The following is a 24,332-nucleotide window of genomic DNA, read 5'->3' on the forward strand; positions in this document are numbered from 1 at the left end:
TTCACACCATGTAGATTAACTTTTATACACAGTGACCATCTAGGACCGAGTCTTGTCCCACGCAGCTTCCATTTCAGCTTCCCCAACTGGTTGGAGTCTGGGCAGTAGATTGTGGTGAGCGGCCGAAACATGCTTACGCCATACCTCTTCAGTGGCAAACTCGAGCTCGCAACCGCTATGTGCGCATGGGAGCGAGTCAGGGTTATCAGTATCTCGAATATAATTAGTACATTGTTGGAATCTCTGTATGTCTCGTTAGCGAACGATCGCATACTGCTTCACCCGGTGACACTTACGCTGTGACAGTCAATCCACGGACAATGGAACTCGACCATCGGTTCCTCGCTCTTCGGTTGCTCTTCGTCCTTCCTCAGTTCTTGAGTTTGTTGCACCAGAACCTCTTTCGACGGTTGCAAGTGTTGCAACACATGATGATTTAGGAGATTGGCTCCCAATGGTGCTTGCCGTGTTGTGATCATTTCTGTGATTTGTTCTTGCTGCTGTCTCTGGACGAGATCTTGCACCACGGCCTGTGGCTGTCCGCTGTAAGCACGAAACAGAGACGCCTCGAATTCAGCCCATTCCTGAGCGTCCTCTCCTCCACAAAGTTGATTGTAAGACGATTCGAAGGAATCTGTCTGATTCAATACAGCACTCGTAGATTGTGTCACAGCAGGCATCTGCGAGAAGATCAGATGCAGTCTGCTGAGAGCCTTTTCCTTCCTTCGCGCCGATGCCACATCAGGCGCACCATCTTCAGCCGTTGACTTGGTGTGATACCCTCGAGATAGCTCTCGGTGACGATCTTCGCTCGTCATGGAGACGGACCATGCTGGAGGAGTCCCCCTATTCATTGTCGAATCATCGTCGTGAGAACTCTCTTGTGATAGGTCTATGTTCATATGCCACGACTGTGCCGATGATTTTTGCTTGGACCTGGATAGTTCGGGTTCAAAGCTGTCGTTCCTCCTGAGACGGCCTCGATGCTCTCGCTCCGTGTTGGCTGCACACGCATGTGATAGTCCCAAGGTCAAGTCTGATTGAGAGCTCGATGCACTGGCTCCTCCTAAGGTGCATTCTTGCAGAAGAAAATCAGAAAGTTCTGTATCAGCGTCTGAAGATGTATCGAGGCTAGATGAGAAGTTCGAATGTTGCACAGATCCATTTCCAAGATGATGTCGTTTGTTCAATGTCCGATGGAGTCGTGGTGATGAGGATGTTCCATGCGATGGGGCAGAAGAGAGTTTGTGGGTACTTCTCAGCGTTGCGAGCTCGTTTGTCGTCTCCAGAGCGCCATAGCCGCTGATTGAGTTTTGAAATAGATCTCTTGCTAATCCTGCTGCAGATTCTTTAATCCTTGAAGACAACATTGATGATCGTATGTCGACAGACAAGTAGCCAGAAAGATCTTCCAGTATCCGGTCCAAGGCAATTCCCAGCAGATGATACAGAAAAAAAAAGGTGATGTTCGTAACGTCAAGCCTTGACCAGCTCGTCCATCAGTTCGCGCTTAGGGCAAGCGTTGAGTAGGATAGAGACAACTTTCGATAACTGCGCGGAGAACAACACTGCTGACACTGCCGATACGGATGTGGAAGCATCGAATCAGAGCAAGACGAGAGGAGTTCGGAGAAGAAGAACCCCTCATGCTGCTGACCAAAGATCCATGGACATGATGCACACGCGATACTTCTCTACTTTCGGGTAAAAGACGAGCTGCCAGGTTCCCCACACTTTGTCAGAGTCGAGCTATCTCGGTGAGGAAGGATGTTGCGTCAACACCTCTACTCATAGTCTTCGTCAAAATCAACAGAATAAAATATACAGAAGTGCAAGATATTTGGATACCGTGGAAGGGGGATGAATCAATAACTCAGTGGTATCATAAAAGTGCTATGCAATGCAATGGATGTGCAAGCGCGAGAAGTTCATCTCACAGCTCGTCTTTGTATGTCTCTTCGGAGCCCTCAGGCTTCTTCTGGTCGTCATCGGCCGGGGCGTCCTTGCTGGGCTTGGATTCGGCCTTTTTCGTGTCGGTCCCCTCAATGGCTTCTTTCTTGGCCGAGTCTGGCTCTTCACCATCTAACAAAACACCTCTGTACTCGCGTCCTTCGGGGGTGTCGAAGACTTTGAGTTCCCAGCCTCCGCCACCTGCAATCTTCTCTAGTTCCTTCTTCAGCGTCTCGACACTCTTTGCATCACCGAGTCCGAGCCTTTTGAGCTCGTCTGCAGACATGGCTTTGCCAAAGCTATCAGCAATGGTCTCGATGTACTTGTCCTTACCGCCTCCCAGGATTGCCGATTTCTCAATCCTGCTGCCCTCAGGAACCCACTTGTGAGCACCAATGGTAATGCCGCCGATGGTGATAGGAGCTTTGGGCTGCGAGTCGGCCAAAGGATTGGGAACATCGGCGGCAAGGATATCGGAAGCAGCGGCAACGGCAGCTTCGTACTCGGGAACTTGGTCTTGGTCGAGAATAGGCGAGCAGGCGATCTTGTTTGCGCGGTCTTTCTGAGGAGGCTGAAAGGCGACGTCGTTGCAGAGGCGCGGAGTCTGGATGATCATAAGATATGCGCAGGTCGCGACCTCTTTGATGCCCGATATGCGATCGGCAGTGGCTGGGTTGCAATGGAATTGGACCTCGATACGTCTCTCCTTGCCCGTCAAGTCGCAGAGGGTACCGCCGGCGATACGTTGTACGAGATATCTGCTCTCTCCGCGGGTCTCGAGCTTGCCGACAGCCTTCTCGTCCGAGAGCTTCTCTTGACCATCATGGGGCGGTTGTTCTTGGACAGCGCCAAGCATGAAACCGGGAACAGCGGGATCTTCGACTGGAGGGTAGGCAGGAACGCCTTGAGAGGGAGGCAGCTGGTGGAACTGCTTGACACCCTGACCGTAGCAATATCTGTAGCTCCACCACCCACTCCAGTAGTAGATGCAGTTGCCCTGCATGCCTTTCAACAACTGCCAGCCCCGGGTGTTTGCGCGAGCCAACTCTTTCTCATGGTCTTGCTTGGAAAGCGTCTCATTGGGCTGTGACGAGGGGGTTTGATCGACTATGCGTGGTATTTGGCACAGGTAATGCTGGTCTGCGAGAACGAGCTCCTCATAGTCGTATTGTGGCTTGTCGGATTCGAGTGGATTTGTGTCCGAGTGGGAGCGAGCAGGGTGGTTAGAGTCAAGTTTCTCCTGAGCCTGCAGGTTAGAAACATGGCCTTCTGGGAAGTCGACCGAGAACTGCGTTGCAATCAGTTGCTGTGCTTAGATGAAGGGGGCGTCGGCGGCTGTGTACCTGAGGGAAAGCAAGAACGTCGTCCTGCACGCTGAACGAGTTCTGAGCAGCGACTGCCACTCGCAGAAGAGCAGGCAAAGCCCAAAAGCTCCTCATGTTGAAGTGCGCAGAGTCGAGGAGCTGGTGATTGTGGATGACGATGCACAACGTGGAGAAGGGCCACTGAACACACCGGTGCTGCCAGGTGGTCACTGCGCGCCGACGCCGACATGCCGATACATGCACGGGCAATCTTGCAGACCATCAATACTTTCTAAGCATCGACCAAGGAAAGGCAGACATATCATCATGCTCTTCATGCGTGGTCCTATCTAAATACTGTATTGCAAGCATCACAGTGAAACAACTTTGTCGTCGATCCGTATGTCCATGATCTATCATCTTAGTATAGTGATAATCTTTGGCATTTCAGAGTTATTTCTACGAAAGAGCAAACGGAGTGTGAAGTCTCCAGACAACGAGTTGTCAGGGCTCTCACGCCGTCACAGTTGACGATCAACATCACCCAGGTCTTCGAGCCTGCATCTCAGACAAACAGGTAGCCCAACCATCCCAAAGCGGCATACATGATTTTCAATAATCCGCTCGGCACATGATACCAACGCCAATCTTCAAGAACCGTCGGAGCCTTTGGCACCTAGCAGAGAGTGACAGTGAGGTTGGCAACGATTCCACAGGCATGCACCCTGCCTCCATCGTAAGCCGTCAACGGAGCACAGCTTGGGTCCGATAGCACAACGCTCCAAGGCTGCCCAGCGAACGGGTCACCATCAGCGTTGATGACTGACCAGTAGAGGAGTTGATCTTGAGGCGAGTCCGTGAAGCCTAGAGTCCACTTGGGTGTTGAAGTGGAGAAATAGGCTGAAGTCTTGCTCAGACCAAAGGCATTGCCGACCCCGTTGCGAGTTTGTAGGTATGTTCCATTGATAGGAATGGCGTACTGACTGGGCTGCTGGATTGAGTTCGTGATGGTGATCCAGATAGGCACGGGACAGTTGTTGTTGACCTGCGCAAAGGTTGCCGACGCAGAAGTTGCCAAAGCGAGAATGCTGGCTGTAGCGTAGGTGACGAAGTGCATGGCGGCTTTTGACACGATTGGTGTGTGATAGGATAGGATACAGGTGGATTCAATGAGGATATCAGAGAGGATATGTTGATGAGGTAGTCCACTGTGTGTGATGAGCTGAGCTAACAAGTAGTAGGCAGCAGGGGCAGGAGGAGCGTCACTCTTATGTGCCGATTGCTCTTACCTTACCTCAACTCACAATCTCGCCGTGATTGCTTTTTCCATCAAATGTACGAGACACAAGCTAATGGAATGTTCGTACTCAGTTTGTACACTGCAAGGAGCCAAATGGTGTAGCAAGGGAACAATGAAATTCAAGCCAAGCGCGGGACTCGTACATGAGTTGTACGAGACTATGTCCGTGTATGGCCAAGGTGCCAAAGCGTTCCTGCAAATTCCCCTGATACAGGATAAACTTGACGTGATTAATGTTCTCATCCCACTGGACTGGGTGGAGGCGGTTCCCTGCAGAGCTCAAACTTGTGTGATCCATCTTTATTGAGCCTGTAGCATCATCGAGTGTCACATTTTGGTCGATTTGGAATCCACACAAAGCAGATCAGTATCACTAAAGTCCTTTGTGTGTTCCCTAGGGGCTCGGACTGGATGGGTTGCTCAAAGGGCAGATAGTTCATAGTTGTCAAGGAAAACACACGCAATACGGTCGCTGGCCGCCTCAAACATAAGGCTTAGCAGACGAGCGTACGTTGGTCAAGTATGACAGGACAGACAATATCAGACAAGATCGAACGTAATGCAGGGTGCTGCTCGGTCGAGGTCGAATGGTGGACAGTGTTAGAAGCAGTGGTCGTGGTTGGAAAGAAGTCAAGTATACCCGATGGGGAGAGAGACCCACTCAGTGGGGTCGGATGTTTAGCGGCATGAATAGGCGGGGACCTTCCTAATCAGCAAGAGCATGAGGGGCGCGATCATGAGCAAGCAGGTGCGATGTAAGAAAGACCAGGTTTCCAGGCGAGATGCCCTTGACAATTCCCAGAATACGACTAGGTGTACATTCTGTCCGCTCAATAGCGATACGTTCCGCCGCCCACAATAGCTCCCGGGCTCGTCTATCTCTCGTCTCGCACAGGAACATGGCAGCTGCTATCACACAACAAGGGGTCGAGAAGGCCGCAAAGGATCTGAGCAATGGTCATACCAAGGTCAACAACTGGTCGGCACCTGGAGGAGCTGCCTTCGACTTCCGCTCAGATGTTATGACCCGCCCGACCACCCGAATGCTTGAAGCCATCGCCGCAACCACCCTACAAGACGATGTCTTTATGGAAGACCCAACATCCAACGACCTCGAGGCCTTCATTGCGGACCTGACGGGCAAGGAGGATGCGCTCTTTGTCTTGTCAGGTACCATGGGTAACCAGGTCGCCTTGCGTACCCAGCTATTGGCCCCTCCTCATGCTGTCCTCACCGACCATCGCTCACACATTGTTCAATGGGAGGCTGGTGGTGTCGCAAGTATGTGCGGTGCTCTGATTCAGGCCGTCGTACCCGCCAACAACAAATACCTGACCCTGGAAGACGTCAAGAAGTATGCTGTCATAAGCAATGATATCCACGCTTGTCCGACAAAGGTCCTGAGTCTGGAAAACACCCTCAACGGCATCGTGACTCCTCTCAAAGAGTTCCAGCGTATCAGCGCTTGGGCCAAGGAGAACGGTATTCTCATGCATCTTGATGGTGCGAGACTGTGGGAGGCTGTGGCCTCGGGTGCTGGCTCTTTGAAGGACTACTGTGCTTGTTTCGATTCTATCTCGCTCTGCTTCAGTAAAGGTCTAGGTGCACCTATCGGCAGTATACTTGTTGGAACCAAGAAGTTCCGTGAGAGAGCCCGCTGGATCAGGAAGAGCATTGGTGGTGGGTTGCGTCAAGCAGGTGTAGTCACTGCTGCTGCTCGTGTTGCCGTTGAAGACACTTATCTTGGAGGCAAGCTGTCTGCCAGCCATGATAGAGCGCGCCAAATTGCTGCCATGTGGGAGAAGCTAGGTGGTAAAACATCGAACCCTGTCGAGACCAACATGTGCTGGCTGGACCTTGACGCTGCTGGCATCAGCGTCGAGGATTTTATCGCAGCTGGCGAGAAGGTTGGCTTGAGACTGGGAGGTGGTCGCCTTGTTGTACACTACCAGATTGATGAAGAAGCCGTGAAGCGTCTGGAAACCCTCATGGAGGCTGTGCTTAAAGGCAAGAAGCTCGAAGGCACAGTTGACATCGATCCTAAGGACATGAACATTAAAGTCGAGTAGTGGTTTCACCAGATCAATATACATGACTATCTCCAGAACAAACTTTGACTACTACTTTTCCTCTTGCTCGTCCACTGTTCAGCTTTGCGAAAGCTTCCACTGCCTGATCGAACTCCCAGGTGCTATCGAGAATGATCTTGCTACGGCCTAAATTCAACGTCTCTTCTAACCACTCTTTACGAAACTCCAGATTGACACGGTCGTATCAATAATAATTTACATATATATCTGGTTGTTCTGCGCAGTATCTCACTTCGTCGCCAACATCGAATGCACTATTCTTGCCAGCGGCTTCAATGAAACCAGAAAAGTGCTCACCGATACCCTTATCAGAAGGAACAAATGACCTAGGAAGGTATCTCCAGACCGGTAGGTTCATCAACTGAATATCCACGGGATTGAGTGCTGCTGCCTTGACTCGCACATGGACCTCCGTCGCCGCTGGTGCAGTAGGAGATACCAGAGTCGGTCTACGGAGAGCTTTAGGATAGGCTATAGCCCTCGTGAGTGAATATCCATGCTCTGAAATTATTGTCTGCCGAGGCCATTTCTGTCGTTTGTTGTGATAGAAGTCAATTTAAGCAGGCAGGATCTGCAAGATCAACAATAATTACAACCAGGAAGCGGGGAAATCTCTTCAGTAAGAGTTGCACGCCTCTGTCCATTTCCGATTGTGGCTTCTCATCAAGACACATATCGGATAGCAATTAACAGTCTTGCACTGTGGACTCAATTGCAATAACCAGCAGCGAGAATATTCAATTGAGAAATCATGACCGGCCAGGGCAATGTGCAACAGTATGAATGGTGGAAGATCCTCGCTAAGAAGCCGAATCTGCACCTGGTATGGCCAATCCACGGATGGAGACGTGATTCAGGCTCGCATGTCGCAAAGTGTTAGGTCGTATTTGCTATAAACGCTATTAGGGTCGAATACTACGCTATTTTAACTAGTAGAATAGTTTAGAAGGGGTTATTTACTTTTAGAACGCCGAATGCTAAAAAACTATAGTAAATTAACTATTTTACTTACTTTTATATAATATTAGCCTATTATTTACTATATAGTTAAAATAACATTAAATACTAGTATATTTCTTAAATAGTAAGTCCCCTTTACTAAGAATAGTAGTATTAAGCCTAAATAGTAAAATTCTAAGGTACCTTATATTTTATACTAATAATAATATAGATAATAGTATTAATAATAGTATAGGTTAGACTATAGTTATATAGGCCGTTATTATAATAGGACGTTACTTTAGTAACCCTATTTTTACTAAAGACTACTAAGCCGGCGTTCTCTATATAAGACGCCTATAACGTACTATATCTTTAAGAATATAAACACCTTAACAGAGTAATAGATATCTTTAGCTACGAGTAGACTATTACTTATAAGCAATCTATACTTTACTATATACCTTTCTACTATTATAGTTATAGTACTTAAAACTACTATATTAGTACTTACTAAGGCGTATATTAAAGCGTAGTAACCTAGTATATAAACCCTTTATATTAGACCTTTAGAAGAGTTATATAAGACTATAGACTTCTATAAGTAACTACTTACTAAGTATAGTCTTATATATAGAATAAAGTACTTACTAAGCACTAGTATTTAAGCTTAAGAACCTTAGCCTTACTAGTAGTAATAAGGTCTATATATTACTAGCTAAAAAGGTAGTAGTATTCTTATTTATCTATAGTTAAGACGTATCTTAGAGGCTAGTAGCAAATTACTTCTAGTATAGTATAAGGACTATATTAAAAGTAATATATAAGGTCTTTTACTATTATATAGCACTATATTAAAAGGTTATTAAATTCTATAATCTTAAACTAGAAGGAATCCTAAATAAGCTAAAGTTTAGGCTATTTACTAAAGCGATTAGTATAGTTAATAGGATATTAATACTAGTTAAGGTACCTCTTAGTTAGTAAAAGATATAGTATATATATAAGTAAATAGTTTACTAGAATGTTATAGTATCTATTAACTTTTAAGAATAGTTTACTTATATCCTTATAAGATAGTAAGGCTTTACTAATAATAGTAAGGTATTTAATAATATCTATAATAAGGGTATAAGGCTACTAAAGAGTAAGTACTTCTTTAAGAATGCTAGAATAGTAATATCTAGCGTTATCTAAAGTTCTTATAGATTAGTTAAATACTATCTATAAGAGTAGTCTTTAAGTAACTAGTAGCCTTAGAATATAAAGAAACTATTAAACCTATAATATAGTTATTTAAAGAATATTATTAAGAAGACTATTAGTTAACCTAAGCATAAATCTAAGATTCTATATAAGCTAGTAAAGTACTTATTATAGTATTAAATAGGTCTTATACTCTAACTACTATTTATAACTTCTTTAAAGTATAAGGAGATATATATATTAATAAGAGTAAGAGTAAAGGTAAAGGTAAGGTTAATAAGGACTCTAATACTAATATTAGTTATAATTAAGTAGGTATAGATAGTATAATAGCTAATTTATATAGAAGTATATATACTAAAATAATAAATTAATAAGATAGAATAGCTAAGAAGCTCTAGCGCTAGTATACTAAATAAGTAAGAGTAAAAGGTATACTAGATATTAATATTATTAAGTAAGTTATAAGTATTAAATTTAACTAAGTCTATTAATTTACTAAATTTAACTAAGTCCTCTTATTACTAAATTTAACTAAGTTCTTTTTTACTTTCTTTACTATATTAACTAATTTAAACCTTACCTTTTATTAAATTACTTTTATCTACTTATTCTTATTAGCTATTATTATATTTAAAAAGCTATATACCTTTCTTATATTCTTAAGGACCTTAAATACTACTAACTTTTTAGTAAACGTTACTAATAATAAGGTTATAATATAAACCTTCTAAGCCTTATTCTACTTATAGCTATATAAGGAAGTAATAGCGTATAAGGCCTACTAGAGTCTATCTATTATACTACTTAGTTAATTAATTATAACTATAAGAGTACCTTACTAGCTATACTTTAAATAACCTCTAGTTACTATATAAGCTTAAGACTACTTATAAGAGCTTAAAGATCTTTAAAAAGAGGTAGTAGTATTAAGGTATATACTATTATTATTACTAGTAGGTTTATCTTATCTATTTTCTTTTTCCTTTTAATTACTACTTTATATTAAGAAGTCTTCTAAATTTAGTAAAGGTTTTAACTAATTTTAAAAGACTTCTTAACTTTAAGAAGTCTATATAATATTTACTTAATTTAAGGCACTAGTAAAGTTACTAATATTAGAACTTAACTATAATATACTAAAGTTACTTATTAAGCTTAGATCTATATAGTTTATAAGGTTATTACTAGCTTAGTAAGCATTCTTATTAATAACTTCTTAAATTACTACTTTCTTTAATATTATCTTAGACTTTAAAGATAATAATAACTACTTTACTAACTAAGTATATTCTCTTTATACTATTATATTTATTTAAAGCTAGATATAGAGCTACTTAAAGGGCATTAGTCTACTAAAGAGAGCCTTTAACTTTAAGTATTTCTTAATATATGCTTTCTCTTTTACTAACCTTATATTAAACCTTTTATTAACCTTCTTACTAAGCTTTAAGGTATTTTAAAGCACTTAGAACTTAGTAAATATAGCCTTAATAAATAGCGCTTTTAACTTAAGCTACTTAATCTCTAGTTTAGTAGTATACTTATTATATAACTACTTCTATATATATATCTATACTTTTACTTTAGAACCTTCTTAAGCTTTACTATATTTAATCTTACTATTAATAAGTACTTATAAGAGGGTCTTCTTTTAAAAGCTAAACTAGTAATAAGTAGGTTTATAAGGCATTTAGCCTAGTCTATAAGGTTATTTAGGTATAGTTAATAACTTTTAAACTACTATCCTTATAGTTAGTTAAAGCCTACTACTTTAGTATACCTTTTTATAAAATAGGAGGCTTTATATAATAATAATTATATTTATAATAAAGAGCTTAATTCGTTAAATATAGGCTTCTCTAGCTATTTAAAGTATACTGCTAACCGCTAAATACAGAAATACTTGATGTAGTAAACACGACCTTATAACTATTGTTCGTAAGTCGAACCTTTTCGAGATGTCTTAGATGTTCAATCTCCGAGATCCTCGGCACAGCCAACGGCCGGCCACGATCAAGGTTTGGTACGCAAGGGCTACCCCTCGATCAGACGCCTATGACCGACACATGTACGGGTCCTCATGTATCCGTAAATCGCATGTCCTTATATCAGTACCCTGGTACCATAGTCCAGCTTCACTGCATCTTCCATACACTTGGTAACAACAGTCAATTCTGTCTCGATAAAATCCTCTCTGCTTTCGGACAATCGCCTCTGGAGAGCCTCGACCACCATGGCCACCAAGAATGATAATCCAAACTTCTACGACTGCCTGATCATTGGGGCCGGTATATCAGGCATCAATGTAGCGTATCGATTACAAGAACAATCGCCTAATCAGTCATATGCAATCCTCGAGGCTCGAGACTCGCTCGGTGGCACATGGGATCTTTTCAAATATCCTGGAATCCGCAGTGATTCAGATATGTACACCTTCGGCTTCGAATTCTACCCATGGAAAGAATACCGCACGATGGCCGATGGAGCATCCATCAAAGAGTATCTGAATGATGCTGCAAACACGTTCGGCATTGACAAACATATTCATTACCGACACAAAGTCCTGTCTGCGAATTGGTCTACAGATCAACAAAACTGGAGTTTCAAAGTTGACTCACCAGATGGTCAGAAGAACATGCGCTCCCGCTTTGTTGTGTTCTGTACCGGATACTACGACTTCAATGAGGCAATGCCTGCTACGATCCCCGGTATCGAGAACTTCCAAGGAAAAGTCGTCCATCCACAGTTCTGGCCCGAGGACTTGGACTACGCAAACAAAAACGTCGTCATCGTAAGTGGGGCTTACTTGTGTTTCTGATTCGATCCTGACAGATTCTTACTCTTAGGTCGGTAGCGGAGCTACTGCTGTGACTCTTCTTCCCAACATAGCTAAGAAGACAAAGAATGTCGTTATGCTTCAGCGAAGTCCGACCTATATTGCTGCAGTTCCACAGAGAGACAATCTCTCTTACTGGCCCGCACGGTTCTTACCTCTCAGCTGGACTTCTAAGCTCAGACGCTTCCAATTCTTGATCTTGCCGTTCATATTTTTCAAGTTTTGCAAAGCATTCCCTGATCGTGCCAGAAAGCTTTTGCAGAAGGGAGCTGCGTCCCAACTTCCGGAAGGCTATCCTATCAAGCCAAACTTCGATCCAAGCTACAGCCCATGGGATCAGCGGCTATGTGCTTCTCCAGATGGAGATTTTTACAAAGCCATCAAAGATGGACAAGCTGAGGTTGTAACAGCTCACATAAAGCAAGTCACGGAGAAGAGCATTCATCTTGAAGACTCTGACCGTGTCTTGACCCCCGACATAATCGTCACCGCTACCGGCTTGAAACTCATCATGGCAGGAGGTGCCAAGATGTCTGTTGACAATGAACCCGTTGAGATACCACAGAAGCATCTCTGGAAAGGTGCTATGATAGAAGATGTCCCCAATGCTGCTATCGTCCTTGGTTACACGAATGCCTCCTGGACTCTAGGCTCGGATGCAACGGCACAATTCGTCACTCGCCTGTTGAACCACATGGAGAAGAACAGCCTGTCGCAAGCAGTGCCCAGAGTGAACAAGAACTCTGGCATGCAAGACCAGTCGGTTCTGAATCTCAGCTCCACATACATCGTCAAGGCGGAGGGCAATCTACCAAAAGCAGGAAACAAAGCACCATGGCTGCCGCGGTCCAATTATCTGAGAGATCTCTGGGATATGAAGTTTGGCAGTATCACGCACGACATGCAATTTTCGAGGATCTCGACATAGATCGTGGATCTTCATGTATGATTGTCAAGTTGATCTGCGCCTTTTTTGTGGTTTTAGTATCGTAAATATGTATAATTATGGTTGATAGATGGGACAATTGACCAATCATAATCAAGACATATGTGCTCGGCAGGTTCGGGCCGATCGACCCTCTGAAGTCCGCTGCCACTGACGGGCTTCTTCCAGACTCGCCGCTGCTGCTTTGCGCATCGAACTCGAACTTCCTGTCGAAATCTTAATTGCTTCGTCTCGGGCCGTGTAGTTCCTTGCGTACATTGCTGGATTGTAAATAACACAGCAGGTCTTACAGATAATCCGATTCCAGGGCTCGAAAGTGGGGGGCGGGGTTCATCCACTTAAGCCGCGCAAGACAACCCTGACTGTGGGCCGAGAAGCCTGAGAGCGTGATTCCCGTCTACGTGTACGAGGTATGGTTCTGCGAAGATGCTCGATATGCGATCGAAACTTCACCAAGGTCCGGATACAAAGATTGACATAGTCTCGCGTCTTAGCTGACCCCATAGCACAGGCAGAACATTACCTCCGGCATCAGAGGTCTCGTGAGTTCTCGATGCAAACGAATGCACGGCACGTCTGACTGTCGCGATCAGATACCAAAGAGCGACCCTATGAGTGTGTGACATGTAAAAAACGCTTCTCGCGCAGGTAGGTAATCGAGCTGTCGAGGTGCGGCTACTATATTGACACTCTCCCACAGCGATGTGCTCTTTCGACACAGCAAGCTACATAATCAACAGGCTTCTGATGAGCGTGGAGACTCCACAAATCTCTCAGCTGGAGCTGCCAGAGGAACACTCTCGAATGGATCCATGGCACCTATCCCGGAAGGAGAAACAATTCCTCATGCCTGCTTCAATCGCTCGGAAAGACCAAGCTTCGCCCAACAGCAACCCTACGTTGATACGAATATGGGCCACTCTCGTCACATGTCTATGCCTGACATATCTCTCGTGAATCAACAATATAACATGAGTTCACAACAACATGGTCCCATACCTCAACTTACACCATCGCACACCTATGCAGGGCCCGAGTACACGCCAGTACAGGAGTTTACACCGGCTGTCTCAACACCAGCAATACCGTCTCATGCATACGACCCACAGTTGGTATCAATGGGTCATACTCACATGGATGGGCTAATTCCAGGGCCCTTCGGAGTGGGAGGGATGCCTCTAGATTCACCGGGACAGTCTCAAGACATGTTGCAGTTCTGGCTAGCGCAAGCGGACAGTGATTTGGGATACGGCGCCATGACCTTGCCGGACATTACTAGCACCCCATATACACCCGACCATAGATACGGGATGGCACATCCACCGGTACATCGAGCTGCAACATCAGAGACCAGCGATACGGCGTCAACGGGCAATATCCCGAACGAGCGGTTTGCACGGGTGGAGAGCTGTTGGTTAGCCAAGAATCACGGTAACCACCATCTCGCTCCATCACTCTGGTCTGATGTCGTGCGCTGTCCGGGGCCAAATTTGTTTTCTACTGGTATCCCGCAGACTCGAGAAAGGTTAGAGGGTCGCTGGGGCGTAAGTGCAGCATTGCGGTCTCAACTAGAAGCCGAGTTTGGCCAAAGGGTTCACCCTGTGGATGCTTCCGCCAAACGGCCTGGAAACTTCCCGCCTGCGGAGGTACTGGAGATCTGTTTGGATCACTACTTTCGCCGTTTCCATCCAATTGCTCCGTTCATCCACGTTCCATCGTTCGACGCTTCAAACACCCCTCTTCCTTTGCTATATGCCATGTGTATGCTTGGGCTCAGTGTGTTGGAATCGAGTAATGGCGGCAGTTTTATCTCTAATGCTTTCACGGTATGGTTCAGTGTTCTGCTGATCAAGTGAACTCTGCTAATACTAGCCAGAACTTGTTGCGAAGAGTACATAATGATCTCGCGCTAGACGCGATTAATCCTTCGGCTCCGCATGCACGTTTGGCCATTTTCGCGGCTGGCTTTCTGACTCTTTGTCTAGCTGGATTTTCAGGAGTACTTCAGTCAACACACCTCTACGCATGACTTGGGTGCTGATAAAACTTACAGGACACAGATCGTTTGGCGCAGTCACAGACTCTCTATGCGACGCTGATAGCTGTGAGTGGTAACGACCAAGCTTCAACATATCATTAACTGACAGAAATCTAGACAGCCCAGAGGCAGGGGTTGTTCTGTGCCGGCGAAGTCGGTCTTGAAGACATGGCCACTGACATCAGCGACGAGAATCTGCGATGGCTAACGTGGGCTCGTGTCGAGAGTGCCAAAAGGTGATACAAAGTTCATATGTCCTCTCTGCTTCTCATACTAACCACGATTTCGACAGACTCATTGTAGCATTGTTGACCACCGATTGGTGGTACTCTGCAAACTCTTCTGTCAGCCCAGCCATACGCCCAGAGACACTTCAGGTTTGCTTGCCATGCGACGACATCCTGTTTGCTGCCGAATCTGCACCACGGTGGATTCAGCTCCAAGGAATGGGGAAAAGAATGTCCATGCCGATGATCAAACCCCGGACTTTCAGTCTCGAAGGAGCTTTGGATCCGATCATATTGCTTGATCCCCCTTTGGATGCTCCTGGGCAGTACACTCTCCTTTCCGCCATAAAGCTCTGCGTATGCGATGCTCAACACCGACACTTCTTGCCTACGGACGAGTGGGAGAGACATGACCACTTGATACCATGGGAGACGTATCAAGACGACCTGAGAGCGCGATCTCTGGTGCAGACTACGCTGGCACTTGCGCCTGTAATAACAGGCTCTGCAAAGACTGCGGACCTCAATTCTCTTCTCTTATGGCACAATTTGTGTTTGACCCTAAACGCCAACATGCAGATCTTTGAACTTGCCGCAGGTCGAGCAGGCGCCGGGCCAGCTGGCAAAGCTCTCGCAGATGTGGAAGATTGGGCTCGCACGCCTTCCGCACGTCGTGCTTGTGTACATGCTGCACAATCTTTCAAACTGCTCAGCAACCGCAAAGTCTCGGAAAGCATTACACTGAACTCGATGTCCGCTCTGTTCTGCTCTGCTCTTGTTCTCGGTCTGTATCTCTTCACAGTGCCGAGTACCGAAGCTGAGACCGCACCTCCGTTGTACGAGTTGATGGACGATGTCGACTGGACTGTCGTGGGGAATGCAGGTATGGCAGAAAGCTCTCCTGGAAACAGCCCAGGCATGATGTTCGAATCTTCTCATGCTTCGAATGTGACCCGTACGTTCATTGAAGCAGGCGGCCCTGTCTCGATCAACGGAGTTGTTGCTACCAGTGGATTCCAGACTGCAAGACGTACGCTGTTGGACTTTGCACACTTGATGGATGGAATCGGAACGTGGAAACCACGGAACTTGTCACGAATCCTGCACATCATGTCTGATGTGTTGGAAGAGTCTCTTTAGAAGGCTGTAGCCCATTATGAATAGTTGATGTGAATAAACTTGATGATGATCGTACGTCTTCTGGGCTTAGTTCTTTTTCCATTCTGCCTTGTCCCAGCCGGGATCATTGCCAAATGCCTCGGGATTCTTGTGGATCCAATCTGCAACATCCTTGCACTGAGTCACCCAAGCGTCGTCCTTCTTGCTTGCAATGTGCTCGAGGACTTCTTCCATAACCTTCAGCTTCTCATTCTCGGTTTGAAGGAAAGGGTGGAACAGCAAAGCTAAGTGTCCTCCTTCTTTCACGACCTCATCTATCCTCTTGAACAGACGGTCCTTCAAGACTTGCGGGGATAACGGCTCCTCGATGTCGCCTTTGCCTTTTCTCAGCGCAGCTGTCGAAGCCATATAGAAGTATGCATCAATGCTTTCCCACTGGAAGGGTACCATCGCAATACCATCCACTAAAGCTGGACGCTCGGCCGCTGGCGAAAGGTAGTTCATTCCCTTTTGTTTCATCAACCCCAATGTACGATCGGTGACCAATCCACCCGGCGGTCTGAACCCCTTGTAATGCACACCAATGGCCTCCGCACCCTCGACACTCTTATTCAAGTTCCCCACCTCTGTCTCGGCATCAAGATTCTTCCAGACCTCGTGCTGGTAGGCGTGGAAACCAATCTCATGGCCTCGTTTCTGGACATGTTGGATTGTGTCGGTATAGACAGGACAGTTCCAGCCTTCGACAAAATAAGTGGCTGGGATGTGATATTTGTCGAGCAAGTCGAGCATCAACGGCAGCTTCTCGGTCACTGAAAAGTGCGAGCCTACTGCCTTGTCCTTGGGCCAAAGACCACGGTTCAAATCGGCGGCCTCGCCCATGTTGTCCATTGTCAAGGTGATGCAGGCGCGTTTACCATTCGGCCAGGGATATTGTTGGGTTGTGCTCATGGTGGATATTTTCGGTAGATTGTGTGTGGTACAGAAGCGAACTTGGAATTGATGGAGGTTAGAAAATGTTTGGAGTTTGCAACGTCTTGGCCAGCAAAACATACAGATTTCACATTGAATCAGGAAGGACGGTTTCGAGGCGAACGTCGCTGCCGTGGGAGAAGGTGGAGAAGTTGTGGTGGTGACGTTCGAGGGAGGAACTGCCGAATGTGGGGCCTTTTCTTATAGCGACCCTGACCTCGTGCTTACCCTCCTATACCATTGTTGTTGGACGAACAGACATGTTTCCCCATTCTTGTGCCATCGCATTTGGTGTCACTCAAGCCGTCGGTAAAAGTTGAGCGCTCGAGGTCAATATGTCATACTTCAAGCCGCCTATTGAACCCGTATTTGTGACACACTTTTCCGCGTGGTCAGTCCCACTGCTTTGACGACTGTCACCTACGAGAATCTTTCTCGGTACCTAATTTGCACGACCATCGTGGCATGACCATCGTTCTTGTCCGACTGTGTCCTGGACTCACCAAACTGTTAGTCAGTCAAGCAAAATACATATCCTGAAGCACGTCCACATGCGACTTATCGTGATCGGCTGCTTCGTCCCTCTAAGCGCCGCCAAGAATCTGCAGGAGCAATTTATCATCACAAGATATTGGTGACCCAAGCAGTCGGTATGCAGCTCGGCTCGCAAACCAGCACCTCGTACTCGGTAGGGTTGATAGTCTGTGGACTTGTGCCCCTCTCTCACTCTAACTTTTCCTTATCCTCCTATTCTTTTCTACCTCAAGAGTCAAGAGAAACAACATGTCTACAGCAAAGTCTCAGGTAAAGGGCGTCCTGTTGGTGGGCAGTGTGCCTGGGAGCGATACTGAAGATGTTTTGCGCCGGGTTGCTCCAGCTCTGGGAAGCCGCCTCAAGTATATACCTGACGGAGAGACCGGCCAACGTAACTTCTTCATAGGATGGCAGATGTATAAGGTGTGTATTCTGCGATAGAGACTGCTCGGCCCAAGTGACTAACTTCAGATAACAAGTTCGGTGCCTTTCCCGAGGTGGTCAGCCAATTCGGCCAGAATGGCAAGTTTGAGGAGACTCCAGTGCCAGAGGAGAAAATCAAAGAAGCAGCCGAAAAGCTCGAGGGCATGTCGACAGATTACGACACTGCGGCTCTTGAGTCTTACCCAGTGTTCAAGAAACTAAAGGAGGAAGGAGTCATCCCTCAGAAAGTCAAGTTCCAGGTCTGCTTACCTTCACCACTGACATTCGTCTCCCCTTTTATCGTGGGAGACTACAAGACCGCGATTGAGCCCGTCTACGAACGCGCCATCCTCAGAGCTTTGGAAAACGTCACCAAGGCTATCCCAGAGCATGAGTTGGCTATCCAATGGGATGTCCCTCTTGAATTTGCTTTACTGGAGGGTGTCTGGGTAGAGCCCTGGTTCTCTCCTCTCGAGCAAGGGATTCTAGACCGCTGGCTTAGATTGACTGCAGCCGTCAAGCCTGCCATCGACATGGGCTTCCATTTCTGCTACGGCGATATTGGTCACCAGCACTTCACTCAGCCAAAGGATACTGGTGTGATGGTTGATATGGCCAAAGAGCTTCTGAGTCAAGTCAAGAGACGTGTCGACTACATCCACATGCCTGTACCCAAGGATAGAGAGGATGCAGAATATTATGCTTCCTTGAAGGACTTGCAAGCAGTCAGGGGTGAGACGGACATTTATCTTGGTCTTGTGCACACGGATGACTTGGAAGGTACGGAGCGCAGGATCAAGGCTGCTTTAGAGGTGCTCGATAGCTTTGGAGTCGCGACCGAATGTGGCTGGGGAAGAACATCTGCGGATGAGATTGGTTCGATTGTTCATGTCTTGAACGCCGTCTCAAGCGAGCAAGTCTAGAGCTTCGTTCCACAATTTTAGTAGCTTGAAGACTTTTTCGGAATTAGGAGAGTAGTCGTATGTTAGAACTGGGACTACGGACATTATCAAAGAGTCCTTACTATCATTGTCCGTTCGTCTTGCCTTGCAACAACTCCTCTAGCGCTGCATCATCATAGTAGACCTTGCTCCTCTCTTCCATTAACTTCTTATCCTCCTTGACCCTCTTCATCAATGCCTTGGCCTCTAGGTTGTTCGAGAAGCGATCAGGCAATGTGTCCCAAACCTTGGGATCCGTACCACGAGTGTTGATGGTACCGCAACCCACCCTCGCATATTCCGTCCACAAGAAAGTCCTCGAACTCTCCACCATTATGGTCATCTGGTTCTCCAGAATCTTTCTTGGCTCGCTTTCCTGGATGCGCATCTCATCCACATAGGCGTCTGAAAATCCACCGTGTGGTGTGTGGCCACCCTCGAAACTGCCGCCACCGGGTTGGAAGTCGTCGCTTCTTCCGAGACCTTCGCCGTAAAGGCAAGCCAAGAATTCAGAGGCCGAGTTTCTGTGGAAGTAGGGAAGGCGGAAGGTGTTTGATGCTACATCCCATCTTGGGCCGAACCAGAGGAAATCGGCGAGAGGGGCGTTGGGGTCGCGGGACTTAGCGGTCAGGACGGTGTTGACGGAGGGATCGGTGTGGTCAACGCTGGTAGCGTTCTGGGAAGCGAACTTGGTAAGGTCATACTAGAGATCATGTCAGGAAAGAAGGTACAAGGTCTTGATAGAGGGCTCGCTCTTACCTTGTAAGGAACGACATTTCCATGCCATGCAACCAAGTCGAACGGACTGTGGTCCTGCTCCAGGCAGTTGTACTTTCCGTTGTTCTTGTTGACAACCTCCCAGTCTCCGCTCAGATCCTCATCGATATGAGCGACCGGATACAAGAAGTCGCGGGGGTTCGCAAGTGAGTGACCACCCAAAGGACCCAAGTCAGGCAATTCCCACATGCTCCCCCAGATTTCTGTGATGTATCCTCTAGCCTTTTGCACTCCAGGTCCAAGAGCAACTCTGAATCTCACACCCCTCTGGATGACGCAAATCTCTCCAGGCTGCAGGAACATCATTCCAAATTCAGTCTGTATATCCAAGTTTCCCTGTTGAGCGCAGATGAGGAAGTCACCATCGGTGTTGCAGAATGCTCGCTTGTCCATGGATGCATTGATGGCATAGACGTACAGAGCCATGCCCTCTCTCAAGTTGGGATCACCAGAGCCACCCAGAGTGTGCAGTCCATCGACAAAATCTATCTTTTCCGAGTCCTCGGGTAGAGGGAAGGGTCCCCATTCTGCTTGTTCGGGTAGGGTCTCGACCTCGGGGTTGAGAGATAGGAAGCAGTTCTGTATGTGGGCTCTGGACACGATCTTCTTGTAGCCATCTTGGACGTGTTAGATTGTACGTGGAACATGGTAGGAGGGACTACATACTGTGGGCTGCTGCGGGCCTCACACGGTACATATAAGTGCTGTAGTTGTGGGCACGCGGAGCGGCGAATGCACTGTAGGTGATGCCTTCAGTGTAGAGACCGAAACGGACTTCCTGCGGGTTGTTCTGAGCTACTGGCAGGGTTCCAGGGATGACCTCGGACTGGTGTCTGTTGTTCCACCCATGCATGTAGGAGTAAGGATCATTCTCGCGGGTAGGCTTCTTGCGCTGCAAGTCTGTGTAGTGGAAGATCTTGGTAGGGTCCGTAGCGGCCTTGCGTTCCTTTAGCGGTGCGGGCATTGTCTCGAGGTTATGTATACAGGATGAAGTACTGTATGTCCGAAGGTATGTCTAGTCAAGGAAGGACGAGAGCTTTGGGGGGCATATGACTATATGTGTGATCCATCTGGAAACGGCAGTTATATCGGTCGACACCAGGACCACCGGTTTGTGGGGGCTCTCAGATCATGGTGGCATTGGATCGTGGGGCTCCGTGACACGAAACATTTAAGGTCATAGGGCCTTGCGACGTGCAACGTCTGGCGACATTGATGGACATGGTCTCTCCGTGTTGCAGCTCCGTGGGGCCAGCCGGGGCCAAGCTGATGCCCCTCTCAGCCTCTCGTAACCTCAAGTGGGGCATCAACACAATCGAACATGTTCGCAGCAGACCATCACATGTCGCGGACTTTGTACAAAACGATTGTATATACATAGACCGAGTATCCACAACGAATCCGTCTCCAACGCAGCCTCCCTGAACAGAGCCGCTCCCATTTCCTCAACGCCGTGCTTATAACAATCCAATAATCCTCGCCTATCGACGTCGATCCTCCAATAAAACCCCCAGCGCTATGCAGTTAGATGAATGAAACGAACGATGCGAATCTACCGTAGAGGCCATTGTCCATCTTACATGATGATGCACTCTCTGTCCGGTTTCTCCGTCTTTCGCTTCCGATGGAAATGCCCTTCCTTGTCACCTCGTTCCTTCCTGACCTTGCTCCTGCCAGTACGCTCCTTTTCTGCCTTCTCGGCCATCTTAGCATCGAGGTTCTTCAGGCTCTCAACAGACGCTTCGCTACCGCTGACTGTCGGATGCCCTTCCATATCTTTGCCGTTCACCAAATCCTCGTCCTGTTCGGCCGCTGACGCGAGGTTGGTAAGGTCCGTCCGGCTTACACGATTGGTGAGCTTGCTCATGTTCAAACTGAAGCGCGATCCGCCGTCTGTAGAGCCTGGCCGGGACTTTGTCTTCTTAGTGCTGACCTTGCTGCCCCTTCTAGACGGAATCCCAAGGAAGCTACTCCGCGACTCGTCGATAGGCGTTGATGGTATTGAAGTAGTACCAGCCTGGCTACCAGCCGCACTGCCATCTTCAGCGACACTACTACGGCGTGCATCTACACTGGTCCTTCCACGTATATCCAGGCTGGTTCTGTTAGAAGATACGGTCCAGTCCACCGTCTCGGTGCCCGATAGCCCGTTAGGCGATGTTGGCGATGAAGACTCGACTAGGACCATGTCGTTCTCGTCGCTACCGATCTTCTTCAGCTTCTCCGGAGAGTACTCGAGTGAATCTGAAGGGTGACGTGACATGGCCTCGTCATAGCTCGGTGGTGCATCGGGAACGAGCTCCTCGTCGATGGGCTGAACTTGGTAGAACAAGAGATAAGGACACTCCTCTTTCAGCTTTTGGTTGATGTCGACGTAGGTAACGCGTTCTCTGGCAAGGTCATCAAACAACATCCAAGGATCTTCTTCTTCACTGCTTCCGGCAGTGTCCGGACGGTCAGAGCGCCCATCAGCACTTTGAGTACTTTGAGCATTTGCAGCGCGTCCTCGAACCAACGAAACATAATGACCAGAGTTGACTGATACGCCACGATGGCAAACAACCGACTGGAGAACGAGCTTGAAGTTGCCGACAAGCGGGCTGTGATCCTCCATCTCGTCATCAGAGACAAAACTCGGCACCGCGATCTCGAGAGGAATATCGATAAAGGTGTCCAGACGACTTGCAACACCAGTGTTGGAGTACTGGTATCGCTTCAAAGCGATACCAAGTACTGGACGCTTCCGGGAGAAGTGCGCGGCGACCTGCGCATCACTGGTAGGGATGATATTCTCAGTGTACCATGGAAGTAGCTTGAAGAATTGCCAGGCAGGCATCAGCACCTCGGTGCGGACCGAGTTCTTACGCGGTCGTCCAGGGGTGCCCGCCGCATCATCGGATCCTTTCTTCTCATCTGATGTCGATGCTGCCACTCTCCGTTGACTGAAGATACTATCGGCACGCTTCCTATTCATACCGGGTCTGATTCTATCAAGGGGAGACTTGATCGGCGTGCCAGGCGCAGAGGGTGACTTGATTGGAGTGCTTGGTTCTGGCTGGGGTGTGGCTGCCTGATCAAAGTATTCTACTGTTTCGACGTGCATAGCTCCACCTTTTTCACACGAGTTCGTTCGGCGTAGTCTTTCGCTCGACCTTACGGATTGTAGCGTGTTGCGTCTGTCGAGATGGCGTTTGACTTCGATTCGATTGTTGAAGTAGCTTTCCAGGCAGTCTTCGAGCGTAACAACGGAGCTTCCCTCGGGCGGCTCTGTGACGACAGCAACCTCGAGCAGGCGTTCGTTTACAAATTTGTGGTCATCGGTCGGGTCTTCCTTGCCCGTATGGAACAAGTCCATCTTCAGTGTGAGTAGTGGGAGTTCCAGCTGACCAGTGATGAATGTGAAAGCCTCTGACGTGTCTTGTTGACATAGCTCAGCTGCTGATTCCCATCCACATTCGGCGAGCGACTCCTGTAAGTACTTTGTCTGGGCAGAGTCAGTGATTGCGAGAGTGCCGTGTTGGCACAAGCAGAACGTACGATATCCCGAGTGATGAGTCGGCCCGAGCGCAACATGTTGACCCACAGGCGCAACAGGCCGGCCAGTTTCTTGCGTGGTAGGTCGTCGAACGAGTTGTAGAGCATTGCTTCGAAGCTATCGAGACGCGCGAACATGGCAAAGAGCAGAGCATCGAGGTAGCAAGTGACACCGTCGCGGTTCTCGGCACCAAGTAGCTTGGTCGAGGGATCATAGGTCTTGACTAGGCCTTCGTACGTGTCTTCGAAGAGGAGTAGCAGTCGCATAGCCTCGTCGCCGTTCCCGGCTGAATTGGTGGCCTGCAACGCATAATTGACGTTGGCCTCGCTGAAGGTTGTGATGCCGTATTTCTGAAGACGAGCGAGTATCGCCTTGATCTGTGGACGAGTCTAGTCTCAGCAATCGTGTTTGGGGTTGGCGCCTGGGAGGGGGATATAGCTCACCCTCTTCTCGTCCTCCTTCTCGAGCTTCTTCTTGTCCTCGGGTACGAAAAGGCCACCGAATGCGCCGGCGTCGGGGAGGTTCTGTAGGACAGGAGTGAATCGCAGTCAGCAGGAGTCGCAACGGTAGCGAAAAGGCTGAGTTTGACGAAGGAAGGGTGGAGGTACTTTTGATCGGCGGTCCCGTCTACCCAAGAAACGCTGGACGCTGCTGCTCATGGCGAGGTGAGCAGGAGCAGGTACGAGTTCAGGCTTGGTGGAGGACAGCTACGTCCATCAAGTGGTGCGAGGACGCGAAGGTATCGAGAACGGGCGGCGGGGTACGTGTATCTTCTCTGCGGAGGAAATCTTGTGTTGCGCGCTGCTATTTCGCGGGGAAGGTTGAAGAAATGGCTAAATCAGGTAGGGTCCAGATGCGAGATAAGGTTCGTTGAAGAAGCGCGGCTCCGTCGACAGGCTGTCAAGAGTGCAGGTTGAGTCGAGCGAGCGAGCGAGGCAAAGAGCGAAGGATACCAAAGACAAGGAGCAGCTTGAGAGCGGGAGGAACATGTATTATTCTTGCGACTCGGCAGGCTCTAGCCTCTAGGCAGTACAATAGGCGACGGTGACGCTGAGGCGGGGCGGCTTGGAAAACCACTGCACCTACCAAACCAGGGGGGCCGGCCAACAGCGACTAGCCACGCCCTACATGTCCACTGCAAAGGGCAACCCTGTCCGGAGAATGTCGATCTTCAAGCCTCAAAAGCCCGTGC

At 47.8% G+C, this 24,332-nt stretch overlaps 10 protein-coding genes across 10 annotated transcripts; 4 read left to right on the top strand and 6 right to left on the bottom strand.

Moving 5' to 3' along the window:
* Positions 1-39: 39 nt before the first annotated feature.
* M436DRAFT_70635 (uncharacterized protein) lies at positions 40-1,674 on the bottom strand (the record flags this gene model as incomplete). Its single annotated transcript, XM_013574971.1, has 3 exons — positions 40-243; positions 297-1,356; positions 1,658-1,674. The coding sequence occupies 3 exons, from the start codon at positions 1,672-1,674 to the stop codon at positions 40-42; spliced, it is 1,281 nt and encodes a 426-aa protein (XP_013430425.1).
* Positions 1,675-1,933: 259 nt separating this feature from the next.
* M436DRAFT_70636 (uncharacterized protein) lies at positions 1,934-3,389 on the bottom strand (the record flags this gene model as incomplete). Its single annotated transcript, XM_013574972.1, has 2 exons — positions 1,934-3,238; positions 3,294-3,389. 2 exons carry the CDS (start codon positions 3,387-3,389, stop codon positions 1,934-1,936), a joined length of 1,401 nt encoding a protein of 466 aa, XP_013430426.1.
* Positions 3,390-3,930: 541 nt separating this feature from the next.
* Positions 3,931-4,371, bottom strand: M436DRAFT_39253 (uncharacterized protein; the record flags this gene model as incomplete). The annotated part of the gene is made up of 1 exon (XM_013574522.1): positions 3,931-4,371. The coding sequence occupies one exon, from the start codon at positions 4,369-4,371 to the stop codon at positions 3,931-3,933; it is 441 nt and encodes a 146-aa protein (XP_013429976.1).
* A 919-nt stretch (positions 4,372-5,290) lies between these two features.
* Positions 5,291-6,623, top strand: M436DRAFT_61528 (uncharacterized protein; the record flags this gene model as incomplete). Its single annotated transcript, XM_013574885.1, has 2 exons — positions 5,291-5,309; positions 5,392-6,623. 2 exons carry the CDS (start codon positions 5,291-5,293, stop codon positions 6,621-6,623), a joined length of 1,251 nt encoding a protein of 416 aa, XP_013430339.1.
* A 4,402-nt stretch (positions 6,624-11,025) lies between these two features.
* M436DRAFT_40232 (putative flavo protein) lies at positions 11,026-12,556 on the top strand (the record flags this gene model as incomplete). Its single annotated transcript, XM_013574694.1, has 2 exons — positions 11,026-11,583; positions 11,639-12,556. The coding sequence occupies 2 exons, from the start codon at positions 11,026-11,028 to the stop codon at positions 12,554-12,556; spliced, it is 1,476 nt and encodes a 491-aa protein (XP_013430148.1).
* A 430-nt stretch (positions 12,557-12,986) lies between these two features.
* On the top strand, positions 12,987-15,979 carry M436DRAFT_40273 (uncharacterized protein; the record flags this gene model as incomplete). Its single annotated transcript, XM_013574699.1, has 8 exons — positions 12,987-13,031; positions 13,086-13,116; positions 13,168-13,222; positions 13,275-14,400; positions 14,451-14,573; positions 14,628-14,678; positions 14,730-14,848; positions 14,905-15,979. The coding sequence occupies 8 exons, from the start codon at positions 12,987-12,989 to the stop codon at positions 15,977-15,979; spliced, it is 2,625 nt and encodes an 874-aa protein (XP_013430153.1).
* Positions 15,980-16,045: 66 nt separating this feature from the next.
* Positions 16,046-16,909, bottom strand: M436DRAFT_40723 (carbohydrate esterase family 4 protein; the record flags this gene model as incomplete). The annotated part of the gene is made up of 1 exon (XM_013574784.1): positions 16,046-16,909. The coding sequence occupies one exon, from the start codon at positions 16,907-16,909 to the stop codon at positions 16,046-16,048; it is 864 nt and encodes a 287-aa protein (XP_013430238.1).
* An 804-nt stretch (positions 16,910-17,713) lies between these two features.
* On the top strand, positions 17,714-18,810 carry M436DRAFT_70642 (uncharacterized protein; the record flags this gene model as incomplete). The annotated part of the gene is made up of 2 exons (XM_013574973.1): positions 17,714-17,887; positions 17,944-18,810. The coding sequence occupies 2 exons, from the start codon at positions 17,714-17,716 to the stop codon at positions 18,808-18,810; spliced, it is 1,041 nt and encodes a 346-aa protein (XP_013430427.1).
* Positions 18,811-18,913: 103 nt separating this feature from the next.
* Positions 18,914-20,569, bottom strand: M436DRAFT_79526 (Homogentisate 1,2-dioxygenase; the record flags this gene model as incomplete). The annotated part of the gene is made up of 3 exons (XM_013575081.1): positions 18,914-19,531; positions 19,588-20,222; positions 20,272-20,569. The coding sequence occupies 3 exons, from the start codon at positions 20,567-20,569 to the stop codon at positions 18,914-18,916; spliced, it is 1,551 nt and encodes a 516-aa protein (XP_013430535.1).
* Positions 20,570-21,895: 1,326 nt separating this feature from the next.
* On the bottom strand, positions 21,896-23,517 carry M436DRAFT_15023 (cysteine proteinase; the record flags this gene model as incomplete). Its single annotated transcript, XM_013574477.1, has 2 exons — positions 21,896-23,089; positions 23,143-23,517. Coding segments are annotated over 2 exons (1,569 nt in total), but the record flags the coding sequence as incomplete, so codon positions are not given.
* Positions 23,518-24,332: the final 815 nt, after the last annotated feature.

Source organism: Aureobasidium namibiae (assembly GCF_000721765.1).
Source record: "Aureobasidium namibiae CBS 147.97 unplaced genomic scaffold scaffold_3, whole genome shotgun sequence".
Lineage (NCBI taxonomy): Eukaryota > Fungi > Ascomycota > Dothideomycetes > Dothideales > Saccotheciaceae > Aureobasidium > Aureobasidium namibiae.